The sequence below is a fragment of the Plecotus auritus genome (assembly GCF_963455305.1).
Source record: "Plecotus auritus genome assembly, chromosome: 3".
In the NCBI taxonomy this organism is placed as follows: Eukaryota; Metazoa; Chordata; class Mammalia; order Chiroptera; family Vespertilionidae; genus Plecotus; species Plecotus auritus.
The window spans coordinates 136,464,500-136,489,764 of record NC_137772.1 but is presented as its reverse complement, the minus strand read 5'-3'; the positions used below and the strand labels follow the sequence as shown (position 1 = coordinate 136,489,764).

General features: G+C 38.9%; 1 protein-coding gene across 3 annotated transcripts in view; it reads right to left on the bottom strand.

The window, feature by feature from the left end:
- The window catches only part of EEA1 (early endosome antigen 1), a 164,759-nt gene that overhangs the window by 118,453 nt on the left and 21,041 nt on the right, over window positions 1–25,265 (bottom strand). The window contains exons 2-4 of one of the 3 annotated variants that reach the window (XM_080659757.1): window positions 14,574–14,666; window positions 9,606–9,731; window positions 4,312–4,439 (exon numbers count right to left, since the gene is read on the bottom strand). In XM_080659757.1, coding sequence (XP_080515883.1) covers window positions 4,312–4,439; window positions 9,606–9,731; window positions 14,574–14,666 — 347 coding nt within the window. Of the gene's footprint in view, window positions 1–4,311; window positions 4,440–8,964; window positions 9,064–9,605; window positions 9,732–14,573; window positions 14,667–25,265 lie in introns of those variants that run through there. The other 2 variants (XM_080659758.1, XM_080659759.1) reach the window with 2 other exon arrangements.

Below are 25,265 nucleotides of genomic sequence, written 5' to 3'. Positions count from 1 at the left end.
AGGCGTGCGCACGCAGTAAGTAAGGTAGGAGTGTAGTACTAGCTAGATGTAAAACATGGGAAATTCAGGATCGCAGGGAAAGAATGTATGCTTATCCATGCTTAAGGCTATTCCAAGCAAGGGACTGTTCTGTGAGGTATGAACAGCTTTTCGATTTTTTGGATTTTGTGAGTAAAACCTGCCCATGGTTTTCTGAGGAAGAAAAGGTAAATACAGAGGCATGGGAGAAGGTAGGAAAACAACTTCGTGATCATTATATAGCTGAAGGTCCAGAGGAAATGCCTGCCTCTACTTTCAGTCTGTGGTCCCTGATTTGGGACTGCCTAGAGCCCACTCCAGAAGGGGAGTGGAGGAATGTGGCAGGGGAATCAAGACAGATGGGGGAAGGTTGCCAAAGGCTTCCGACTCCACCATCGGTGCCTCCGCCGTCTCCTCCAGTCCCTGGGGCTACAGCTCCTGTGGGAGAGAGCCCTCCAAATGATGCACTTCCTCCCAAATATGAACAAGGATTGGAGAAAGCAAGGAAACAGCGCTGGCGGGTTTGGGATGATGGGGGTCTGATACAAACATTTGGAGAGCTTACTGTTGCTCATAAGCCTCTCCTTTTACCCCCTAAACAAGCAGAAAAAAGAATAGTACCTATGTGGTAAGTATGGCCAAACGAATTAAAACAGCTACTATAGGGCACACTAATTCAGAGGGACTCTTTCATTTATTTTTCAACCTTCAAAAAGTCATTAGAGAATAATTTCCCTGCTTTATTGGTCATATCCCATCTCATTCAGGTCTCCCTGGTCCATTAGCTATAGGCAATGATGCTATTGATCGCCTCCCTGCTATAATGCAAGAGGCTACCCCATTTTCTCTTGCCCAGTCCTCCCATGCTTTGCATCATCAAAATGCTGCTGCCTTATGCAAACAATTCTGTATTTCTAGGGAGCAAGCTCATCAAATTGTTAAGCAGTGCTCTCAGTGTGTAATTCATTGCCCTGTACAATCGTTGGGGGTTAATTCTAGGGGTCTTAAACCTAATCAAATTTGGCAAATGGATGTCACCCACATACCGGAATTTGGTAAGCATAGATGGGTACATGTTAATGTAGATACCTGCTCCTGCTTTATCTTTGCGACTCCCCAAATGGGACAGAGTGCCAACCATGTAATTAATCATTGCCTAGCTGCCTTTGTGGTACTAGGTCCTCCCTTGGAGCTAAAGACAGACAATGGACCCGCATACACTAGTTCTGCTTTTCAACATTTTTGTCAGCAATATCAAATTTGTCATAAAACTGGTATCCCTTACAACCTTCAAGGTCAAGCAATAGTGGAAAGAGCAAATCGTACTCTTAAAATGCAATTACAAAAACAGAATGGGGGAGACGGATGTTATGTGTCACCTCAAAACAAACTCAGTCATGTTCTTTATACTTTAAATTTTTTGAATTGCAATGCAGAGGGTCATACAGCAGCCGAAAGGCATCAGGCCTCCTGTACAATAGCCTCCGCGGGGTTAGCCGGATGGAAGGATGCACAAACTGGACAATGGTTTGGACCAGATCCAGTAATGATGTGGGGAAGAAGTTGTGTTTGTATCTTTCCAGAAGGAGCAGCGCAGCCAATGTGGGTGCCAGAGCGTTACATACGTCACCACAATGGACCCAGAGAAGCTCCTTGTCCCATTGTTCAAAAGACTGAGAGTTGCCTCAATGACAGCAAAGCAGAAAAGGAAGATGACGAAGGCTATACAAAAAACCGAGGTGCCAACATGGGGTCAGCTGAAGAAGTTAACAACTGAGGCCCAGCAGATGGCAGAAAAGCAAGAAGTGGAAGCAACTCCCTCAATCATGTTTCTGGCCATGCTAGCATTGGTTAGCTGCCAGTCTTCTGCAAACTCTTGCGCAGCCAAGTCTGAGGACTCTTGAGTAAATCAGCAAAAGAAACTTTCATTTAGTAGAAAAATGTTACTGTAGTTTGATTTCTCTATTATTGTACTGTTGCATTGGCATTGTTTTATTAATAACCATGTCTGGGTTTTACATTGGCATTGTTTTGTTATTGGGTTTTGCATTGGCATTGTTTCATTAATATTTTAATAATCAGAACTTTGTTCTTGATGTTTAAGTTTTACTTCCATTATTACTAACTTAAAATTAAAAGAAGGGCAAGATGTAGGGAGCGGTTATAGGGTTAAGCCCCGGACTGACCTGCTGGCAAAGCTGCAAACAAGTCCCAGCTTAGAGGGCACAGCCTCTTAGCATAATTAAGCTTGATCTTGTGATTGTTCCCTAGATCTTTCCTGGGTAGCTAATGGGCTGGGGGAGGTGCAGCAAGTACTGCCAAAACAAGTGAAACTTACAAGAACATTGTAAATTACCTTGTTTACCTCTGACTATAAAATAAAGCATCAGCTTGCAGTCTGGATCTGTTCTGTGGTCTCAGTCACGCACAGAAGATCCACCTAGACCCAGCTTATTCTCTTTGTCTGTCTTTTCTTCATCCTTCACCGGCCCTCCCTCAGGCTCGCCGAACCCTTGGCTGTGCTGGTGCAGCACAGTTAAGTGATCATAATGTTTTGCCTTTATGTGGTATCTTTTGTGTCATAGCAAATTAAAGAGGCATCGTTTTTTTTTTTTTTTAAGAAAAGCATGAAGAAAAATTATTTTACAAGTAGAATGAAATCAAGCTATCTTCCTTATGGGGGTATAAGACAAGAGTTCTTACCAATAGCAAAAGAAAAGCAGTTATATTGTTGAATACTAACTTAAGTAATTCTATTTCAGTTTAATTCTTAAAATAATCAGGCAAAATTGCCTAGAAGCAGAATGTATATGTGTGTGCTTACTGTTGTATTGGTAATTATAAAAAAAATTTTTAAATAATTCTTGACTAAATTTATTATTTTAACAACTTGCTATAAAATCTTCTAAACAAAAGCATATAATTCTTTATTAAATAGAATATGCTAAAGATAACTTAACCTTCTTTTGATAATACAATCTTCATTAAAAACATAATTTCTGTACCATGCTGTAGAAGCTGGTATAATTGCTAATCAAGGACAGAATCCTATCTAATAAAAGAGAAACATGCAAATTGACGGTACCTCCGCTATGCCCACAAGCCACTCCCACCAGCCAATCAGGAGCGAGCATGCAAATTAACCCAACAAATATGGCGGCAGCCACGGAGCTGGAACAAGCAGGAGGCTTGGGTTGCCCCTGGCAATGGAGGAAGCCAAGCTTCCCACCTGCCCTGGCCGGCCCTGGCCTCCACTCAAGGCTACAAAGTTTCAATTATAGGAGATATATAAATACCAGATACCAGGGCCTCCGCGTGGATCACCGGGGGCCGTGGCCGGACTGCAAACCACCAAAGGCCCCTCGCCCAGGCCGCCCCACACCCCAAGGGAACCCCCACCCTGATCCGGGACACCCTTCAGGGTAAACCAGCCGGCGCCCACCCGTGCACTAGGCCTCTATCCTATCTAATAAAAGAGTAATATGCAGATTGACCATCACTCCAACACACAAGATGGCTGCCCCCATGTGGTCAAAGATGGCTGCCCCCATGTGGACACAAGATGGCCACCACAAGATGGCCAGCAGGGGAAGGGAGTTGGGAGGGACCAGGCCTGCAAGGGAGGGCAGTTGTGGGCGATCAGACCAGCAGGGGAGGGCAGTTTAGAGGGACCATGCCTGCAAGGGAGGGTAGTTGGGAGCGATCAAGCTTGCAGGGGAGGGCAGTTAGGGGTGACCAGGCCAGCAGAGGAGGAAAGTTGGGGGTGACCGGGCCTGCAGGGAAGGGCAGTGGGGGGGACCCAAGCCTGCAGGCAAGAGCAGTTGGAGGGGACCAGGCCTGCAGGGGAGGGAAGTTAGGGGTGACCAGGCCTACAGGGAAGGGCAGTTAGGGGTGACCAGGCTGGCAGGGGAGAGGTTAGGCATCAATCAGGCTGGCAGGGGAATGGTTAGGGGGTGATCAGGCTGGCAGGCAGAAGCGGTTAGGGGCAATCAGGAAGGCAGGCAAGCGAGCAGTTGGGAGCCAGCAGTCCTGGATTGTGAGAGGGATGTCTGACTGCCCGCATACCTCGAGGGGTCCCAGATTGGAGAGGGTACAGGGTGGGCTGAGGGACACACACACCCCATGCACGAATTTCGTGCACCAGGCCTTTAGTAGATTATAACAGTAAAGGAGGGAGGCCATGATAAAGGAGGACAGATTTAAATTAAATAATATAAAAATACTATTTTCACAAACTAATTATTCAAGATTAAACAATGATATTGCATTTCAAAACTATTATACTATACCTACCTCTTCAGAGCAAGATTAGCCTCTCCTCCATGACTGGAATCATTACCAGCATCATGAACTGCCTGATAGTGTTTGAAAAGTTCTTCAGCAGATCCAAGAGATTTCATACACTGGGGACATATGAAACCCTATAGAAAAAGGCAGAAAAAGATTTCAAAATAGTATTTAATGTTGCAAAATAAGTATATATTACAAAATATAGTCCCAAATTCTGGTTTTATACAAAGGTATATCACTATCTATTCTGGTTGGAGTTTACAAAATTTAAAGAAAGCCCTTAAAACCATCTTTTAGGTTGAATAAGTTAATGGCTAGAGCATACAATTCTAAAAGTAGTTCTAATCTAGAAGACTAGTTGAGAAAGTTATATTATTATATTCTCCCTCTCTCTAGATATCGCAATTAGCAAAATCTCTGTTCCAATGTACTTCATAGGAATGAAAACAATAAAATTATGAACATGAAGCATTCTTATCACTGAATGAGGAAAATGGTAATATAATATATAACTCATAATTACCAGAGTATCTACAATGGTTGAGAAGTAAATCTCCTAACCTAAGATTAATACTGCAAATGCCTAAAATTAACATGCAGTCCCACAGAATAGAAAAAATTTTTACATAATCCCAAAATTACTATATGGTTATGGCATATGTAATCTTACATGACTAGTCTCCCAATGATCTCTTGACATCTCTAACTCGCTATACAATACTAAAGGCCCATTGCACGAAATTCATGCATGGGTAGGTCCCTAGACCTGGCCAGCGATCAGGGCCGATCGAGGCCTTCTGGCTGCTGGCCAGAGCCTTCCTTTCCCAGCTGCCAGCTGGGGCTTTCCTTTGTTCTGCACCACCCCCTGGTGGTCAGAACACATCATAGCAAGCAATCAAACTCCCGATCTCCCAGTCGATCTCCTGAGGGGACACTTTGCATATTAGCCTTTTATATATGTAGATGCTTCAAAAATACTAAAGTACCTATGTTTCCCTGAACACACCATAGTACTTTACATTTCTTGCCTTCGCATATACTACTTTTTCCTCCAGCACTATCTTTATTAGTTTGTCAAGGTTCTACATTCACTTAATACAAAAACACATCTATGTTTCCCTAATGGCTAATGTAGAATTTTGAACAAAATTTGGTTAAAAAAAATAAAACAGACACAATTAACACCTTACAGATTACAAAACCTTCCAAGGGAAAGACTGAGCTAAGCAATAAGTACTCTGAACATGTAAAAACTAAAAATAAATAAATAAAAATGCTGTTCCTTTGTTGGATATTATGCAAATAGCCTATCTTGACATCATTTATGCACATTATGTGGCAGAATCAAGGCTCACTCAGTATTGGGGAGGCTGATATGTAAACATAGACATACATTACCAGACAATGCTATAACACAAGTATATATGAAGAACTACATAAACACAGGCAAAGAAATATCCAACTTTGCCTGTGGCAGCAGTTCTTGCTTTATAAAAAATAAAGATACACACACACACACACACACACACACACACACACATATGAGACATTGAAATTAGGTACTAAAGAATGAGTAATATTTACTTGTGAGAAGTAAAAGAAAGGCATTCTAAACAAATGGAGGAGCATGAACAAAGATGCAGAAAGAGGTATAAAATAGACAGTCATGCTGTATTTGGGAAACAGATGTGTTCTGGTCACAAAGCCAGAGTGAATGACAGGGGCACAACAGGTGAATGCACGCAGTGACCCCCTAAAAAACTCCTGAAATGAGCAAAGACAACAGTACTGAGGATGTGCCTTTGGACATCAGAATAATGCCATTAGGCCCCAGAGATATTTGGTACTCAGCACTATTTTTTAATGAATGAACATTGCTTGTGCGCTAATCTAGCTGGTGTTATGCTCTTTCTTCAAAACCATCTCTTATCTACTATCTACCACCATGTCTCATAATAGCTCTGCATTATGCTTAATTTTGCATTCTTATAACTTCTGCCTAATAATTGTTATACCTATTAGTTGGCATGCCATTAGTGTAACAGCACATGAACCCCTATAATATTCAGCTGTCATGTCTCTTTTTTGTCTCAACTTCTGCTAATATGTAGAATTAGAGTGTTCCTCAGAGAACTCATATCCCAACTTTAGTCTTCAGAATTTTGGCTTTTTGACTATTGTCTCTACTTCTAACTTTTGGCTCTAGGAACCTAAGTATGCCAGAAAGCAGGTAAAGGGAAGATCACATTAAAGTATGCCATACATTCTTAAAGTTTCTAAATATTACCAGGTTAATAGTTCAGAAAGAACTAATTCATCCCTGAAGAGAAATTTTAGATATTCAGTTATATATATTTACTTTTAAAAATATTCCACCAATGTGAGTTTTCCATGTGATTAGAGCTTGCATGTTTAAATAAAACTCCAGCCTAGCCAGCGTGGCTCAGTGGCTGAGCGTCAACCTACGAACCAAGAGGTAATGGTCCAATTCCTGGACAGGGCACATGCCCAGGTTGTGAGCTCAATCCCCAGTAGAGGGCATGCAGGAGGTAGCCAATCAATAATTCTCTCTCAACATTGATGTTTATCTCTCTCTCTATCTCTCTCTCTCTCTCCCCCCCTTCCTCTCTGAAATCAATAAAAACATATATTTTTAAATAACTAAATAAAACTCCAATTTTTAAACATTACTGATAAAAATACATCTTTCTAAAACACATATACTTCCTCACCTTCTTAAATAGATAATATTATATCTTTCCTTGGTGTCTCAAAGGCATAACTTATTAATCACTGATTTGGGTATTATCCACTCTTAATTCTGGCAAGACTATTTAAATTCCTATACCCACATTTTACAGTTTTCCTACACCTGTCTTGTCTTTCAATGATCTTTATGAAAATCGTTTGCATGCTATTTCTAACCTGATATGCTAGCCTGCCATGGTTAGGAAGGGTTAAGATTAAGGAAAAGTTTATTAAAACCACATCACTCATTTAAAATAAAAGTAAAATAAGCTCAGAATGAGTGTCTGAGTGATACCCCATGAACAGAGTGCATGATTTTTAGTTCAAGGACTTTGTGATACTAATTCTGGACATTAAGAGACTCTACCTTTACTTTTTTTTTCTAAACTATTTTCAAGGGGATCGAGGTAATTCCACAAAAGTACTGTTACCAAACAATAAAACACTAAAAATAGCCATCTACATTTATTTCCCTTAAGCATTCCAAATTCTCACTAACTTAAAAGAAAAACACAACTAACCAATCCCTATACACAGTTTACTCGATTAAAAACAATAAATTCCTTAATAAATTTTTTACTCTCATATTTCAGTTATCTGTAATCCTTTTTTAGATTCATTACAAGCTAAGAACTTAACTTGATACTTATGGTACCCCTGATATACCAAATGTTCTTTGAATTAAAAGGAAAGTTCTTATCTAAGTGACAGGTAGGTGAGACTGTCACTTATGATTTTGACAACCCATAAAGAAGAACAGTTAACCCATTCATTCTGGAAGGAAAACAACTGGTAAAATGCTAAGCAGAGTCCCAAGAATGGGTTAGGCCTCTATCTTTGTTCACAATGCTTCAACTAATTTAACTGATGTCCTCCTATATGTACTATTTTTCCCATCACTCTAGAGAATGTCTGGTTTAATTGTCCCCAGGTGGAAGTTTTTCTAGGTCCCCTCAAGTTGAAATAGCCATTGCACTCTTTTTGCAAATAAAATCTATCATAGAAACTTCCTGGGGTGGAAATCATATCTTATTTACCTTTTTGTCTCCTTTACCTACCAAAATACCTGGCAACTAAGAGGTACTCTATTAATATGTTAAATACATGAATGTTTGGCGAGATCATTTCCATATATATAAAATTGCCTCACAGAAAAAAGGAAGTTTGATTTTTTTATCTTTCATAGTTTTAAAAATTTCATTCTTTTGTGAGATTTGTAAACAAAGCAAGTAAAAAAGTTACGTTTCTCTTTTTTTAGAACACAGTAATTTTCAAAAGAAATATACTAGAGGCCCGTTGCACAAATTCATGCACCAGTGGGGTCCCTCGGCCTGGCCTGCGGGATCAGGCCAGAACTGGCTCTCTGACATCCCCTGAGGAGTCCCAATTGCAAGAGGGTGCAGGCCAGGCCAAGGGACCCCACTGGTGCACGATCAGGGCTGGGGAGAGACACAGGAGGTTGGTCAGCCAGGGAGGAACCACGGGAGGGCTCCAGGGCGTGTCTGGCCCGTCTCACTCAGTCCCAATCGGCTGGACCCCAGCAGCAAGCTAACCTTCCAGTCAGAGCATCTTCCCCTGGTGGTCAGTGCATGTCATAACGAGCGGTTGAGTGGCCTTAGCATATCATTAGCATATTACACTTTGATTGGTTGAATGGCCAACCGGACACTTAGCATATTAGGCTTTTATTATATGAGATATCAGGATCATCTGAGAAACTTTTTCAAGGACATTTCCTTCCCCTCACTGGATCCTACTCCCAGCCTTAGATATGCACCAGCACCACACACTACTGAAAAACATTTCAATGATCCACTATTAATGAGTATGGAATCTGGCATCTCCCTCATGTCAGGGTAGATTCAGGTTCTGCTATATATTTTCCAAATAAAGAGAGTCACAGCTCACCCTGGCCAGTGTGGCTTGGTTGGAGCATCCTCCTCTACACCAAAAGGTAGTGGGTTTGATTCCCAATCGGCACAAACCGAGGTTGTAGGTTCAATCCCCAGTCTGATCAGGGCACATGCCGGAAGCAACCAATGGATGTTTTTCTCTCGCATGGATGTTTCTCCCTCCCACCCCTTCTTCTGTCCCCCTTCCCCACTCTAAAAAACAATCCAATAAATTTATTTTGAAAAAAAAGACAGTAAGAGCTCACATGTAAAGTCCTTTTTCTATGTAAGACTAAAGTGTTTTAACCTAAAAAATTTTAATACATTCATTAGTAGAGCATTAACTATGTAATAAATATATAGCTTGCAATGCTATCCACATATTTCAAATTTCATGACAAAATTAATATAAAGAAATTAACTTAAACTTGTATATTTGTTTAGATTCACAAAAAGACAGCTGCACCCAGTAAGAGAAACCAAGCCAACTTCCCAGGAGCCTCTTTTTATTATTGAACTTTCTTTAAGGCATGCATAATTAAAGCAATCCATATTCCCGTGTAGCATAAAAAGTTAAGCAACACCAAGACAAGGAAAAGCAAAGCTATTCTGAGCAACCCATAACCAAGCTGCTAAAACAAAATATACAGGACCCACAGTAACACTGGAGTCATTAAGAAGTTCCTGTCCTCTTGTTTCATTTTCAGCGTGCACTTTCTGGTAATGCTCCGACAAATCAATAGCAGTTATACATCTTTTCATACATAACGGACAGATGAAACCCTGTGAAATAACAACTTTTAGGAGGATATACATAAAAAGTTTTATAAAACAAAATACAAACAATAAAAGATAGACATAACAGGAAAATAATTAGCATTATCTCTTTTAGAATATGTAAAGAAAATTTTCAGGTACTAATGGCACAAAAGGTGGAAGATCTATACTTCTTTAAAAGTAGGCCTTCTAAAATTAGTTCCCATTTTATGCTCTAAATTTTCATATATTCATTTTTATAATAAAGTTGCTTAAAAATAAATAAATACATAAAGTTGCTTATTATTAGTTGAATTAATGTTTTTTTATTTATGACACTTTATCCTTACTTATCTGAGAGCTATTATTAGCAAGTTACCTTTTATTTTAGATCAAGAGATATCTAGTAGGTATAACAAATACCTTTATATGATACAATACATTAAACAAAATTTTTTATAATGAAAGCAATTTTTGGTCTTCATCACATGAGATCCCTTTCTTGTCCAGATCCATAATTCCCAGTAGGTGATGCTTTATTCTACTTTTCTGAGCCAAATAACATCATTTTAAAACAATCTTCCAAATTTCTTATACCTCACAATATCTGTATTTTAAAATGAGTACTGTTACACTGAGCTATGGTTTAGGGTTTTGTCAGATAGGAATAGAAGGACAAGAAAATCAAGGAATTAACAGTATTGGGAAAAGTAAACAAAATGAAGACAGTGGTGAAGGACGAGAGGTTATAAAAGTTATAATGTCATGAGTTTGGGTGTCAAAAATAGATGTGGGTTTGAGTCTCAACCTATGCTGACTATATGAGCTCAGTTTACTTTACTTGCTGCCAGTTTTCTCATCTATAAAAGGGGGCGGATATTAGTAACCATTCTTCTCTACAGTTATTTAGTACATAAAATGCTTAGGAAAGTCCCTGAGACATTGTAAGTGTTCCCTAATACCAATTGTCATTAAATGTATGGTTAGAACGGAAAGAAAATAAAGCCTGGAAAGGTTAAAGACTAGAAGAAAAGATAGGAAATTAAAATCTGAAATACTCAGCAAGGCCAAAGTTAAGTAGTGAAAATACGATGAAGATTTTGAGAAGATAGGCACTTCTGGTAAGAAATGAAGAATAAGCCCTAGCCAATTTGGCTCAGTGGATAGTGCACTGGCCTGCAGACTGAAGGGTCCCGAGTTCAATTAGGGTGAAGGGCATAGGCCCGGGTTGCAGGCTCCATCCCCAGTTGGGGGCATGCAAGAGGCAGCCAATCAATGATTCTCTTTCATCATTGACATTTCCATCTCTCTCTCCCTCTCCTTTCCTCTCTTAAATCAATAAAAATATTTTTTAAAAAGAGAAATGATGGTTAAGATTTTAACATTTCAGGTAAAATTATTCTGCTTGATAATAAGCTAGAGAAGGTACTGTCATGGCTTGAGTAGCTAGAAAAGAGATAATAACGAGCACTGGCATTGATAACATTAAGAACTGAGATGAGGATGTTCCTTAAATCACTAATGCCACTTAGGACAAAAGTAAAGGAAAACTCCCAAAAAACACTGTTGGAATGAATAAATTAATTTAGCCAGATTGTAAAATAAAAGATAGGCATACAAAAGTCAATTGTACTTCTATATTATAGAAACACACAAGAGGAAAACAAAATTAGAAGCAATACTATTTACACTAACATAAAAAAATGAAAATTACCAATTAATCAATTTAATAAAATATTTAACACTTTTACATTAAAAAACTACAAAATATGGCTGAGTGAAATTAAAGAAATTGAATTATATCATGTGCAAGAATTAGAAAATTCAATATTAAGATGGCTTCTCTCTCCCAAATTAATCTGTAGGTTATATATAATCCTAATCAAAATCCTAGTAGAGGGTTGAGGGTAGCCATTCTGACAGATATGAGGTGATATCTCATTGTCATTTTAATATGCACCTCTCTGATGATCAGTGACTTGGAGCATTTTTTCATACCCTCAACAAATCAACAAATGACAAGTGCTGGCAAGGAGGTGGAGAAAAGGGAACCCTAGTGCACTGCTGGTAGGAATGCAGACTGGTGCAGGCATTATGAAGAACAGTATGGAGTTTCTTCAAAAAATTAAATATGTAACTGTCATTTGACCCAATGATCTCACTTCTAGGAATATATCCTAAGAAACCAATCAGAAAGAATATATGTACCTCTATATTCATAGAAGCACAATTTACAATAGTGAAGATCTGAAAAACAGTCCAAGTACCTATCAGTGGATGAGTGGATAAAAATGCTGTGGTACATTTACAACATGGAATACTATGCAGCAGTAAAAAAGAAGGATCTCTTACCCATTGAGACAGCATGGTGGGACCTGGAGAATATTATGCTAAGTGAAATAAGGCAGTCAGAGAAAGACAAGTATCACATGACCTCACTCATATTTGGAATCTAATGAACAAAATAAACTAATGAACAAAACAGATCCAGAGACAGAAGCATGGAACAGACTGTCCAATCTCAGATGGAAGGCAGGGGTGGGTGGGTGGGTGGGTGTGAAGAGATCAACCAAAGACCTTGTATGCATATATATATATATATATATATGTATATGTATATGTATATGTATATGTGTATATATACTGTGTGTATATATATATACATATATACACACAGTATATATGCATAACCCATCTGTGCATATAGTGTGTTGAAGGCCTGGGACTGCGGGCAGGAGTTGGCTAGAAAGGGTCAAGGGGGGGGGGGGGGGGACATATGTAATACTTTTAACAATAAAGATTTTTTTTAAAAAAAGAAATTGGAGAATGTGGGACTAGAAAAAAAAATCCTAGTAGAAGTTTTCTCAAATTTATAAAGAAATGTAAAGAACCTATTACATAAGTGTGAAAACAAACTTGAAAAGGACAAAATTGGGAGACTTAAACTATCTAATTTGAAGACTAACTATGAAACTACAGTAATCAAGGCAGTATTGACTTAAATATACAAATACACATAAATATCAATGAAACAAAATTAAGAACATAAAAATACAGCCACATATATAAGGTTAATTGATTTCTCAAAAAGTAAAAATGTAATTCAATGGGCAAAGGTAAGTTTCAACAAATAATACTAAAATAACCATATGGAAAAATGCGGTTTACATATCCATGTGGAAAAAATAAACCTCAACCACTATCTCACACCATACACAAGAATTTTAAAGAAATCATAAATTTAGATGTACAGCCTAAAATGATTTTTTTTTAAGTCAGAGGACAGCATAGGAGAGTCTGCAATCTTGTGGTGGTAAAAAAAAAAAAGAAAAAAATATCATAGAAGGACCAAAAAAGCATTAAGCATAAAAGAAAAGGCTGACAAATTGGACTTCCCCCAAATTAAAAACTTCTCCTTGAAAACACCATTAACAAAATTAAAAGCAAGCTATGGACTGAGAAAAAATATCCAAATCACATATATCTGACTGAGGTGTGAGGCCTAAAATTAAGGCCCAATATTATGTGCTGCCTTGACAAATGATGAAATGGAGGGGTTTCAAATGGCTTAACTGCAAGTTCCCCTCCCTACTCTGCTCTTGCAGATAAGGTCCTCTAGCCAAACAACCCTCTTTTCCACAAGAAACAGGGCAGGGCTTGCTTATTACACCTGAGTAGTGGGTTTCAGTTCCCCACCGCCCATGTCATAGGTTGAAGCTCAACCATTGAGTCACACTGGCTGGGCAACAATTATTAATAGATTTCTTTCCAGGGTTATAGCTGGGCACTTTAAGCTCACCATATCATGAACACAGTTTGGAGTGTTTTTTTAAAGACGTTTCCTAAAACTTGTTCTTAATGAAGTTTATCTGATACTTTTCTTCTTGCTCTCACAATCTTATATTATAGTAAATACTACAGACCCGATGCACTACATGAATTCAAGAGGCTCGGCCCTCACAGGCCCGGCTTTGTCCAGAAGGACATCCGGAAGGTCGTCCAGCTGTCCAGTCTAATTAGCATATTACGCTTTTATTATTATAGATTATTACAGATACATGTACGGTACATGAAGACAAATGGATGAAGAGACAGATGGTCAGAGAGAAAAAAAAAACAGAGAGATGAATGGTTAGAAAGATAAATACATCCAAAAACACACATGAGAGAGACTCCTTAACCAAGAGGAGAAGGGGAGAACAGAGAAAAGGGGACTAGGTGGGTGGTACCATTGCACCCAGAAAGGGTCAGCTAACAAAAACTATCAGAGCAGAATGTGTATAGATCTCTTAGGGACAGCATTATGGGTGGTTTTATGTTCTTCTCTTTCCTTTCTTCTTTCTCTATAATGTGCAAATATTGTTTGTTTTAAAAGATAATTGTAATAAAGCAGCTACTAAGGTTGGTTTCTCAAAAATGTAAGTTATTTCTTTTTTAGACATTTTCTTTCTCTGTTAATTTTAATAAGCTATCAAAGATAAAAGTTCTTACAAAGACAGAAAATAATCTATAAATTTTAAAGATAACTTAATTTTTCATTTGCTCAGCAGCTCATGACAGTACAAACACATAACTAGATACTTATTAACCAAGAATTCTTTATAAATTGCATTATGCTTATTATTTTTATGTCTTTATTAAGTTGAGATGACATTAGCATTGAAGAGATATTCGCAATATTATTTTTCATTCTCACAACTAAGTAGCAGTATATGTCTACAAGTATGATTCAAAAGTCGCATTTCTTTGTAAGAAAGACCTATAATAACTTTTTCCAAGAAACCTTAAATTACTACTCATTACTCCAAATATTTGCTATTTTCCCTTAAATAATATTGACTTTTATTGCCAAATTATTATTTTTCATACCTCTGAAGAGCTTTCATTATTGACATCCACTGTGTTAATAGGAGTTGCTGATGAATCTAAATCAGAGCCTTGAGAGCCAACTCTCCCAGGAGTCTGAAACATAAACAGAAGTGGGTGGGATCAAAGCAGATATTAACAATATATTCATAAACTATTTAATAACCTAATTAGTAATCAGGTCGAGGCTAACACATAAATAGATGTGTCCTCAATAATAATGAACAGTACTCGCAGCTATTCTTTATTGAAAACTAACTGCACCTAATAATGTATTAAGATCTCTATAGGTATTATCTCATTTTTAGTCTTTTTAAATAAAAATTTTACTTTTGGATACAGTGCTCTACAGTTTCAACTCACTTTCAGAACATCTTATTTAATTACAATGACATCTCTATAAGAGGAAGGACAAATGTTATCTCTATCGATAAGAAAACAGATTCAAAGCAGCTAAAGCAAGCATGTCAAACTCACAGCCCACAACAAATAGTTTTGTGACCCAGCCAATGAAACATTTTAATAAAAATTTCATAACTTAATTTTTACAATATCCTGCTATACATAATTATTAATAATGAACTACAACGCTCACTAATGACTGATTACTATAATCGTGTTGCATTCATTTCCCTTATGTGCCTTACGTGCAGGCACACAATTTCTCTCCACTAATACTAGCAGTGAATATTTTAGCAGCTGATTGCCATGTCATTAGTCTTGTACTGACTTGTTTGGTGTGCACAAAAGGAAATATCTTGCTTTCAGAGAACAAGAAAAATAGGTTTATTTGTGTTACACTTATTGATTTGTGCAGTTATTCAGTGTCTGGTAAGTTAATATTCAAGAAAAAATATTAATTTTTTTAAAATGTTCTATTATGTTATGTTAACTATTACTCATTTATTTTAGCCCTTTGTATTCAGCATGTCTCTATCGAAATAAAACTACGTTTCTATGAAAATTGAAGCTTTTGTTTTTTTGCGGCCCACATAAACTTTAACCTTGTTTATTTGGCCCTGTGTTAGCCTTTAAGTTTGACATGCTTGAGCTAAAGGATTTAAGATTGTATTGAACAAAAATCAGAAAGAAAGCAGAACTAAATGCTGATCTGATTCCTCTTGCATTGCTCTCTCTACAACACCAACTAAACTACAATGATTTGAGGGGTGCTAAAAAGATCAACACATTAGCTGGTCACATTATCTAGTCACCCAGCAATCTACCATCCATACCAACCATTACCAATCTGTCTCAATACTTGATATTCCATCATCAAAGATATAGTTTGTAAGACTAGAGTTTTTTTTCTCCCCTTCAACTTTTATCATCTAACTTTATCATTCATTAATACCTAGGAGTTACCTTAAAGGAAATGTAGATCTGTTAAAACACTGAGCAAAAAAAAGACAGAGAGCACAAGGACTGACTCAATAATCCTTATAAAAAAAAAAAAAATGTATGGTATATACTATCATTCCCAGTTTACACAAGAGAGAACCAAGGTAGAGTCTAAGAAACTTGCCCAAATTCACATGGCTAATAAATGGAGAAAAAAGTTTAGCTCAGGCTGTCTGGCTTTTAATCACTAACTTATAGTGCTTCTCTACTGGACATCTTCACTGAGATGTACTTCAAGCATCCAAGATCTAGAACAATTCACTACACATTTGCCTCAACACACATCCAGTAATAATCCTATTATCATCACCGAAAAAGACCCTTTTGCAATTTGCCTAAAATAATCCTATTAAACAGACCTAAATAAGCCTAAGAATTATTTGAGGTATTTACTTCAACCAAATAAGGAGATATCTGCAACAGATAAGCTACCCTAGATTGCTGGCAATATATAAACAGATTCATACTATCAACAACTATATGATATAAAGCAGCATTAATCTCTGCAAACACTGCTATCAAAAAATCAAATTGTCCTGGTCAGTGTTTCTCAGTGGTTCGAGCATCAGCCCACACACAGGGTAAATGCATATACCTGGGTTGCTTCGATCCCCACCCTGATTAGAGAGTGTGAGGGAGGAAACCAATCAATGTGACTCTCTCACATCCATTGTTTCTCTCTCTCTCTCTCCCCCCCCTCTTCCTCCCTCCTCCCCTCCCTTCTATCTTCTCTCCCTTCCTCCCTTCCATTCTCTCTGAAAATGGAAAAAATATCCTTGTGTGAGGATTTAAAATAAAATTAAATACAAGCTTTTGAAGAAAGAACATCACTTTACTGGGCAAAAAAAAAAAATAGCAAACAAAAACATTTTTTACTATATCTATCACAGAAGTTTTAACAATATGAAGTTTCTTTGAAATACATAATTTACCTATTCAGATTAGTTGTATAATGAATACAATTAAGTAATCTACAATTGCACTGCTGTATTCCAAAGTAACCAATAGCTGTGTCTTGCAATTCAATCACTATATCTAATAATAGAGAAAAAAACAGAAACCAAAACAAACATCTAACAGCATATAAAGAACAAATATAGAGAGGAACATCAAGTTTTTCCTAATATTTGGTGATATGCTGAGTCAGAGCTTCCAAATTCTCAACATCTCTCCTCCTCCCAAGCTCTACATATGACTTCATTCTAGAAAAGATCAAGAAAGAAAAGAGCAAAAATTTCATTGAGAAAATTACTCAAATCAGGTTCACAACCTAATTGCTACTAAAGATAAAGAATCTCATCTCTAAATTTTATCTACCTTAAAAGCACTAAAGCTCACTAAAATGATAACTAGAATAGTCTTTGCACACAGAAGAGCCATAATAAATGCTCAATAAGCAAATGCACAACCCATACCACTCTAGCTGAAATGAGATAGTAAACAAGGCACACCAGCCTGAGTTAATAATGAATTAATTTCCAGAAAAAGATGAGTTAACTAAAAATAAATTTTTGCTTTGCAAAAATCTTTGAAAAAACCATTGTTGTTGAATAGTACACACTTCATACTTAGCAAAATTATTTCTGAAACCAGAAAGAATACAAGTATTAGAAATTAAATGACATACTACCTCAAAATTCAGAGATTTATAAGACATTTATAATGATCCTATACAATAAAAGGCTAATATGCAAATAGACCAAATGGCAGAACAACTGGAACAACCAAACAACCAGTTGCTATGATATGTGCTGACCACCAGGGGGGCGTGTGTGGAACATGGCGGGCGTTGGCTGAGGCGGGATGGTGGAGCAGGTGAGTCGGGGCACCAGACCAAGGCAGGCACCAGTTGCTGTCATCGGTGCGAGCCTCTGGTGGTTACTGAAAATTCTTTGCTCCTGCGCGCCGCAGTCTCGCCTGGTGCTCGCACCTGCTGCTAGCACCGGCCTGCTTGCACTGAACCCAGTGCCAGAGCCGCCTCACACACCCGCTGCCAGTGCCCGGTGCTGGTCCCGATCACTTGGCACCATCAGTGGGTGCGAGTGGCGGCTGCTAGCCCTGATCACCCGAGTGCTTCTCCACCTCCCCCTGCTCCTGAGGAGTGATCAGAGCAGCAGCCGCCGCTCACACCCACTGCTGGTGCTGGCCCAAATTGCTCCATGCCATCAGCAGGTTCGAGCGGGGCCGGCACCTTCAGCGCATGGGAGCAGCGGCAGCAGGAGTGGGGCTGCCGGCAGACAGGGGACCGGGGCCCTTGGCAGGATGGGCCAGGCAGAGGCACAGGGGATGGGCCGAGACCCGCCCCTGTGCCTACCACAACCTCGTGGCCCACAGTTTCTTTCAAGGTGCATGAATTTGTGCACTGGGCCCCTAGAGTCTTATAAAAAGTAACTTTCAGCACTGATTTTGTTATTCTATTTCATCCTCAGCCCACTCTAAAAACCAATTGAAAGATTTTCACAAACTCAAAAAGTCTAAAAAGCCATATACTATATATGCAAACCTTGTACTATAAATGGATAACCAAAAAAATTTTTAAGGCCCTCACTACCCCGTTTCCACTATTAAAAACTAAGAACTTACCACATAACAAATAAAGTGAGAATGTGCTGGAGGCTAATTCCAGCAGGTCATAATTATGCAAGAAGTTCATCAGAAGGCTGATGGGCCCTAAACAGTTTGGCTCAGTGGATAGAGCCTTGGCCTGAAGACTGAAGGGTCCTGGGTTCGATTCCGGTCAAGGGCATGTGTACCTTGATTGCGGGCACATCCTCAGTGGGAGTGTGCAGGAGGCAGCGGATTGATGTTTCTCTCTCATCCATGTTTCTAACTCTCTATCCCTCTCCCTTCCTCTCTGTAAAAAATCAATAAAAATATTTTTTTTTTAAAAAAAAGAAGGCTGATGGATCTTGGGGCTTCAGCAGGGGTGAAAATCTGCATATATTATTACCTGCTGCTGGGAACAGCTGTAGGCATTTCCCTTAACCTGATAATCTTTTCCTGTTTACCTACTGCTGGCGGAATAGCTGAAGGAATTTCCCCTAACCTGATAATCTTTTCCTGTTTATCAAACTTTACCTATTTGCATTCCTAAAGGGCCAATGTGTTTCCCAGCAAATAAAAAGCCGTGGGTCCGGAGTTTCAAAAAGCCCACTTCACTAGAAATTTATATTTCATGTCTAGTCTCTTTATTCAATTTACGCACAGCCCTTCTCCAGATTCCTGAACCCTTGCAGTTGCGGAAAGACCACAGCAAGAATGTATATTTGCAAATGACAAGAACTATTTCATGGGTGGGGGGGGGGATTTTTTTTTTAATTTCATGGAAAGCATCCCAGGCTTCCCTGCAAGTTTTCATGCTTGTCCTCTTAGCTTATCATCTACTCTTTCTAGGTGATCACATTTACTCCCTTAATTTTAATTATCCCCCAATGCTGACAATAATGAAACTCTAAGTCTAATCCAGATCCCTGCTGAACTTCAAATGCCTACTTTCCTGTCCTGCTAAATATCTCCACCTGAATTGCCTTGAAAGCACCCCAAAGTTAGCTATTCAAAACCAAATTCATTATTTTTTCTCAGAAACCTTTCACCCATCTGCAATCTCTATCTCAAATTATAGAAACACCTCACACCCATCTTGCCTAAATTCAAAATGTATCACCTCTCTTCCTTAACCTTCATATCCAAAGATCACGTTAATTCAATCACCTACATAAATTCTAAATCTACCCTTTCTCCATCTCCTTTTCCACTATCTTAGTTCAAGGTACCTTCATCTCCCACCTAACCTACTTTAGCATCCTATACCTCTAAACCCACATTTCCAATTGCTTCCTAATTGGTTTCCCAAAGCACCTGAAATGAATCATATCCAAAATCAAACCTTTCATTTATTACAACCTTTTACTGTACCAAGGGAAAAGCTTTTATTTTCTCCTATGTTCTCTAACTTAGTTAATAATAATCCTCATTTATTAAAAATGTCAGTTAAAATCTAACAGAAATAAATATTTGTACACCAATTTTCATAGCAGCATTATTCACCATAGCTAAAAATGAAAACCACCCAAATGTACACTGATGGGTTAATAAACAAAATGTGGTATATACATATAACGGAATATTATTCAGCCTTTAAAAGAAATGAAATTCTAAGACATGCTGCAACATGGATGAACCAAAAAGCATTATGCTACGTGAAATAAGCCAGACACAAAAGGACCAATATGTATAAAACTCCACCAATATAAGGTACCTAGAATAATCCTATCTAATAAAAGAGTAATATGTAAATTGACCATCACTCCAACACACAAGATGGCTGCCCCCATGTGGTCAAAGATGGCTGCCCCCCTGTGGACACAAGATGGCCAGCAGGAGAGGGCAGTTGGGAGGGACCAGGCCTGCAAGGGAGGGCAGTTGGGGGCGATCAAGCCTGCAGGGGAGGGCAGTTGGAGGGAACCAGGCTGGCAGAGGAGGGAAGTTGGAGGTGACCGGGCCTGCAGGGAAGGGCAGCTGGGGGAGACCCAGGCCTGCAGGGGAGAGCAGTTGGGGGGAACCAGGCCTGCAGGGGAGGGCAGTTAGGGGTGACCAGGCCTGCAGGGGAGGGCAGTTAGGGGTGACCAGGCCTGCAGGGGAGGGCAGTTAGGGAAAAACAGGCTGGCAGGGGAGCAGTTAGTCATCAATCAGGCTGTCAGGGGAGTGGTTAGGGGGTGATCAGGCTGGCAGGCAGAAGTGGTTAGGGGCAATCAGGAAGGCAGGCAGGTGAGCAGTTGGGAGCCAGCAGTCCTGGATTGTGAGAGGGATGTCCGACTGCCCGTTTAGGCCCAATCCTACTGGGATCGGGCCTAAACGGGCAGTCGGACATCCCTTGAGGGGTCCCAGATTGGAGAGGGTGCAGGCTGGGCTGAGGGACACACACCCCCATGCACGAATTTCATGCACCAGGCCTCTAGTCAAATTCATAAAGATAGAAAATAGAATAGTGGTTACCAGAAGCTAGGGCAGGGGTGGGCAAACTTTTTGACTCGAGGGCCACAATGGATTCTTAAACTGGACCAGAGGGCCAGAACAAAAGCATGGATGGAGTGTTTGTGTGAACTAATATAAATTCAAAGTAAAGGAGCGGAGGGGAGAGCAAGAGAACCCTCCGCTCTTTCGGCTCCGAGGGCCGGATAGAACAGCCGAATGGGCCGGATCCGGCCCGTGGGCCGTAGTTTGCCCACGGCTGAGCTAGGGGGTAGGAGGAATTGTGAGTTATGGTTTAATGATATAGAGTTTCAGTTTGGGATGATGAAAATACTCTGGAGACCCTGATCAGGCTCAGTTGGTTAGAGCATCTTCTGGATAAGGTTGTGGGTTCCATCTCTGGTCAGGGCACATACAAGAATCAACCAATGAATGCATGAATGACTAGAACAACAAATAGATGTTTCTCTCTCTCTCTTCCTCTCTGTCTCTCAAATCAATAAATAAATATTTTCAAAAAAGAAGAAAACTGTCCTAGCTGGTTTGGCTCAGTGGATAGAGCATCAGCCTGCGGACCAAAAAGTCCCGGGTTCAATTCTGGTCAAGGACACATACCTCAGTTGCAGGCACCTCCCCGGCCCAGGCCCTAATTAGGACTTGTACAGGAAGCAACCAGTTGATGTGTCTCTCTCACATCGATGTTTCTGTCTTTCCCTCTTTCTTACAGCTCTAAAAAATCAGTGGGAAAATATCCTTGAGTGATGATTAAAAAAAAAATGCCCTGGCTGGTTTGGCTCAGTAGATAGAACATCGGTCTGCGGACTGAAGGGTCCCAGGTTCGATTCTGGTCAAGGGCACATGCCAGGGTTGCGGGCTGGATCCCCAGTAGGTGGCGTGCAGGAGGCAGCCAATCAGTGATTCTCTCTCATCATTGGTGTTTCTACCTCTCTCTCTCCCTCTTCCTTCCTTTCTGAAACCAATAAAAATATATTTAAAAAAAAAAAAAGAAAGAAAGAAAGAAAAATATCCTCAGGTGAGGAAACAGGAGGAGGAGGAAGAGGGGATGGAGAAGGGGGAGAGGGGGAGAAAACAGCCTAGGGACAGATAGTTGTCACAGTGGCACAATATAAATGTGCTTAATGCCTCTGAATTATATTCTTTAAAGAGGTAAAATGGTAAATTTTATATCACAATTTAAAAATGCCTTTAAATTTTAAAAGCCTAATTGAATCTCAAGTTGATGGTATAGCCACACAGAAAATAAATATCCCAAGTGATTTAAGAACACAGCATTTTGACTACATAGCCTTAGTGAGATATAGTATAAGGGAAAAAAAAAGGCTAAAAAAAAAAAGTAAAAAAATTCAGTAATCTTATTACTAGTAATATTAATATTGTTATTTTAAAGCGATTTCATATATATATATAGTTAGAAAAATTAATTATGTTAATGTCACAAACCAAGAAATCCACTATAAGATAAAAAAGATAAAAATACAAAACCAAAGAAGTAAAAACCATTTTATAATCTTATATTTGAACTCATTTTGTTTGTTTTTATATATCTTTAAATATGTATTTTAAAATATATTTACTTAATTCTTGTCACTTAAAAGTTTAAAAGTGATACTTAAAGACAGATATAGATATACGGATATAGATCTTAGCTCTTATCCTTTAAAAGCTTAAAAGCAATGACAACCCAGAAGTAATGAGCACCTCAAGTACCCAGCCAGTAATATCTAAATCAGCCGTGGGCAAACTACGGCCCGCGGGCCATATCCAGCTGTTCTACCCGGTTCTCTTGCTCTCCCCTCCGCTCCTTTACTTTGAATTTATATTAGTTCACACAAACACTCCATCCATGCTTTTGTTCCGGCCCTCTGGTCCAGTTTAAGAACCCATTGTGGCCCTTGAGTCAAAAAGTTTGCCCACCCCTGATCTAAATAGTATTCCCCACTAAAAGGAAGCAGACTTTTTGAAGAAATGGCTGATTCCAGGCCTAGAGGAGAATTTTTACAAGATAAATGTAGGATACGGTGTGCCAAAAAGCAAAGAAGCTATCAAAAATTAATAGGGTCCTGTCAAAATGACAAGTCACTTTGGAGGCACTTCCACTAGCCAAAGCTGGGACAATTTGCAAATCAAAATTCACAATGACCTCCAATAACTGAAAGCCACTAACTATCTATAAATCCATGAGTTCATAAAAATAGTATATTAAAAAATCCATAAGTTCTCTTTTCTCAAGGAAAAGGTCAAAAAACAAATAAACCCTGTTGATCACTACTAGAGTAGTGTAATAACTCTTATTCTGAAAATTAGTAATTAAATAAAAAGAATTAAGCATTCATCCTGACTTTCAAGTATGCACTGAAATTCATGGTAACCAAACAGCCATGGTTGATGTTGAAAAGTTCTTTAGAGAAAAATGTCAATATGTACAAGAAGGAAAAAAACTTTTGAAAATCACCATTCTGTAACTTTTGATAACATCAGTTTCCAACTTAAATGACATAAAACCTTCCCTGAATCTTCCCCCTTCAGATAAATCTTTCTGACCTTTAAGTTCTATTATCTCTTATTTATACTTTTCTTGTAACATGTACTTATAATACAAGGAAAAAGAAAGTAGTGTCTACTGTAGATTGTTACAGTGATAACCCTCAATGAATGCTCTTGTTTAGTCTTCTCCCACATGGACTCTGGACTGGCCATACTTCCTTGCCCTGGTTGATGGTGGAGTAGCAAATGAGATACAAAGAGAGACTTGACAAAGTGCTTTCACAATGGGATTTGCCCTCTTTTTGCTGGAAATTCTTCTGCCGTTTAACATAAGCCAAGGCTAGCCTAGGCGTGGACATGTGTGGCCCAATGAATATAATCAGCAATCTGAGTGAGGCCACTTAAGACTATCCATCTCAATCAAACCAACAGGTAACTCCAGCTGTATGAGAACTCCAAGAGAGAGCAACAAAAGAACTACTCAGCTAAGCTTAGCACAAACAGTTGATCTACAGAATCTAGAGCAAATAAAATGTGGTTGTTTTAAGCCAGCGATCGCCAACCTTTCGGACCTCACGGACCACCAGTGGTCTGCGGACCACCGGTTGGCGACTGCTATTTTAAACCAAAGCAAAGTTTAGGGGTGGTTTGTTATATAGCAATAGATATAACTACATACAGTAGATGTAATGTCATATCTTCAAATCTTTTTTAAGGATGGGAACCCTATTGAGATATTCACCACAATTTCTAGTAAGGACACAATAAAAGTGTCCAACTGAATTTAACCAACACATAGTAGCTTTCATTCTTTAAAAAAGGTTTACATTGTTAGTGGGAGTATAACTAAATACAAAACATGCACAAACTCTCTGGCTCATTTCTAAGTGATTACCCAGTGGATAAATTCACAAAAGTACCATCTATATATGTACAAGCATGTTCATTGCAGTCTTGTTTATAATAGCAAAATTGGCAACAAACTAAATGTCCTTCAATAGGAGATTAGTTAAATTTTTATAATCCACACAATTGAATATAATGTTGTTATCCTATATAATAAAAGGCTAATATGCAAATCGATCAAACAGCAGAACGACCGGTCACTGTGATGCACACTGACCACCAGGGGGCAGATGCTCAACGCAGGAGCTGCCCCCTGGTGGTCAGTGTGCTCCCACAGGGAGCAGTAGTCAGCCAGAAGCCGGGCTCATAGCTGGCAAGCGCAGCAGCGGTGGCAGGAGCCTCTCCCTCCTCCGCTGCAGGCAGGCGGTAAGGAGCGAGGGGTCCTAGACTGCTAGAGAGCGCAGGCCAGGCTGAGGGACACCCCCCCCCCCCAGTGCATGAAATTTCATGCACCAGGCCTCTAGTTAAAAATAAACAATAAGAGGTAGGTCTGAAAGTGCTGATTCTAAAAGATCTCCAAACTATATTAATTGAAAAAATTCAAATTTATATGAAGAGTATGATTATATTTGTATAATGTTAGTGAATATATACATCAAAAAAAATGTGGAGAAGTACACAAGAAACTATTAGAAATAATTATTGGAGAAAGAACCTTGCACTTTTTGTTTTACACCTTCTGTTCTCCTAATCTGAACAACTAGCTGTCAGCCTCAAACTTCATATAAAATTTAAGCCCTTTCCTGCTTATTCTAAATCTTCAACCTTGAAAAGAGTCACTAATACTCTTCATCCCAATTTCCATTATAACTCTAACACCTTTAATTTTGTCTCATAATTCATTTTTGCTAACTACCTTTTTGTCCTCAAGAGTTCCTTCTCATTTCTCCACTTTCTCCTTAAAGACTTTTA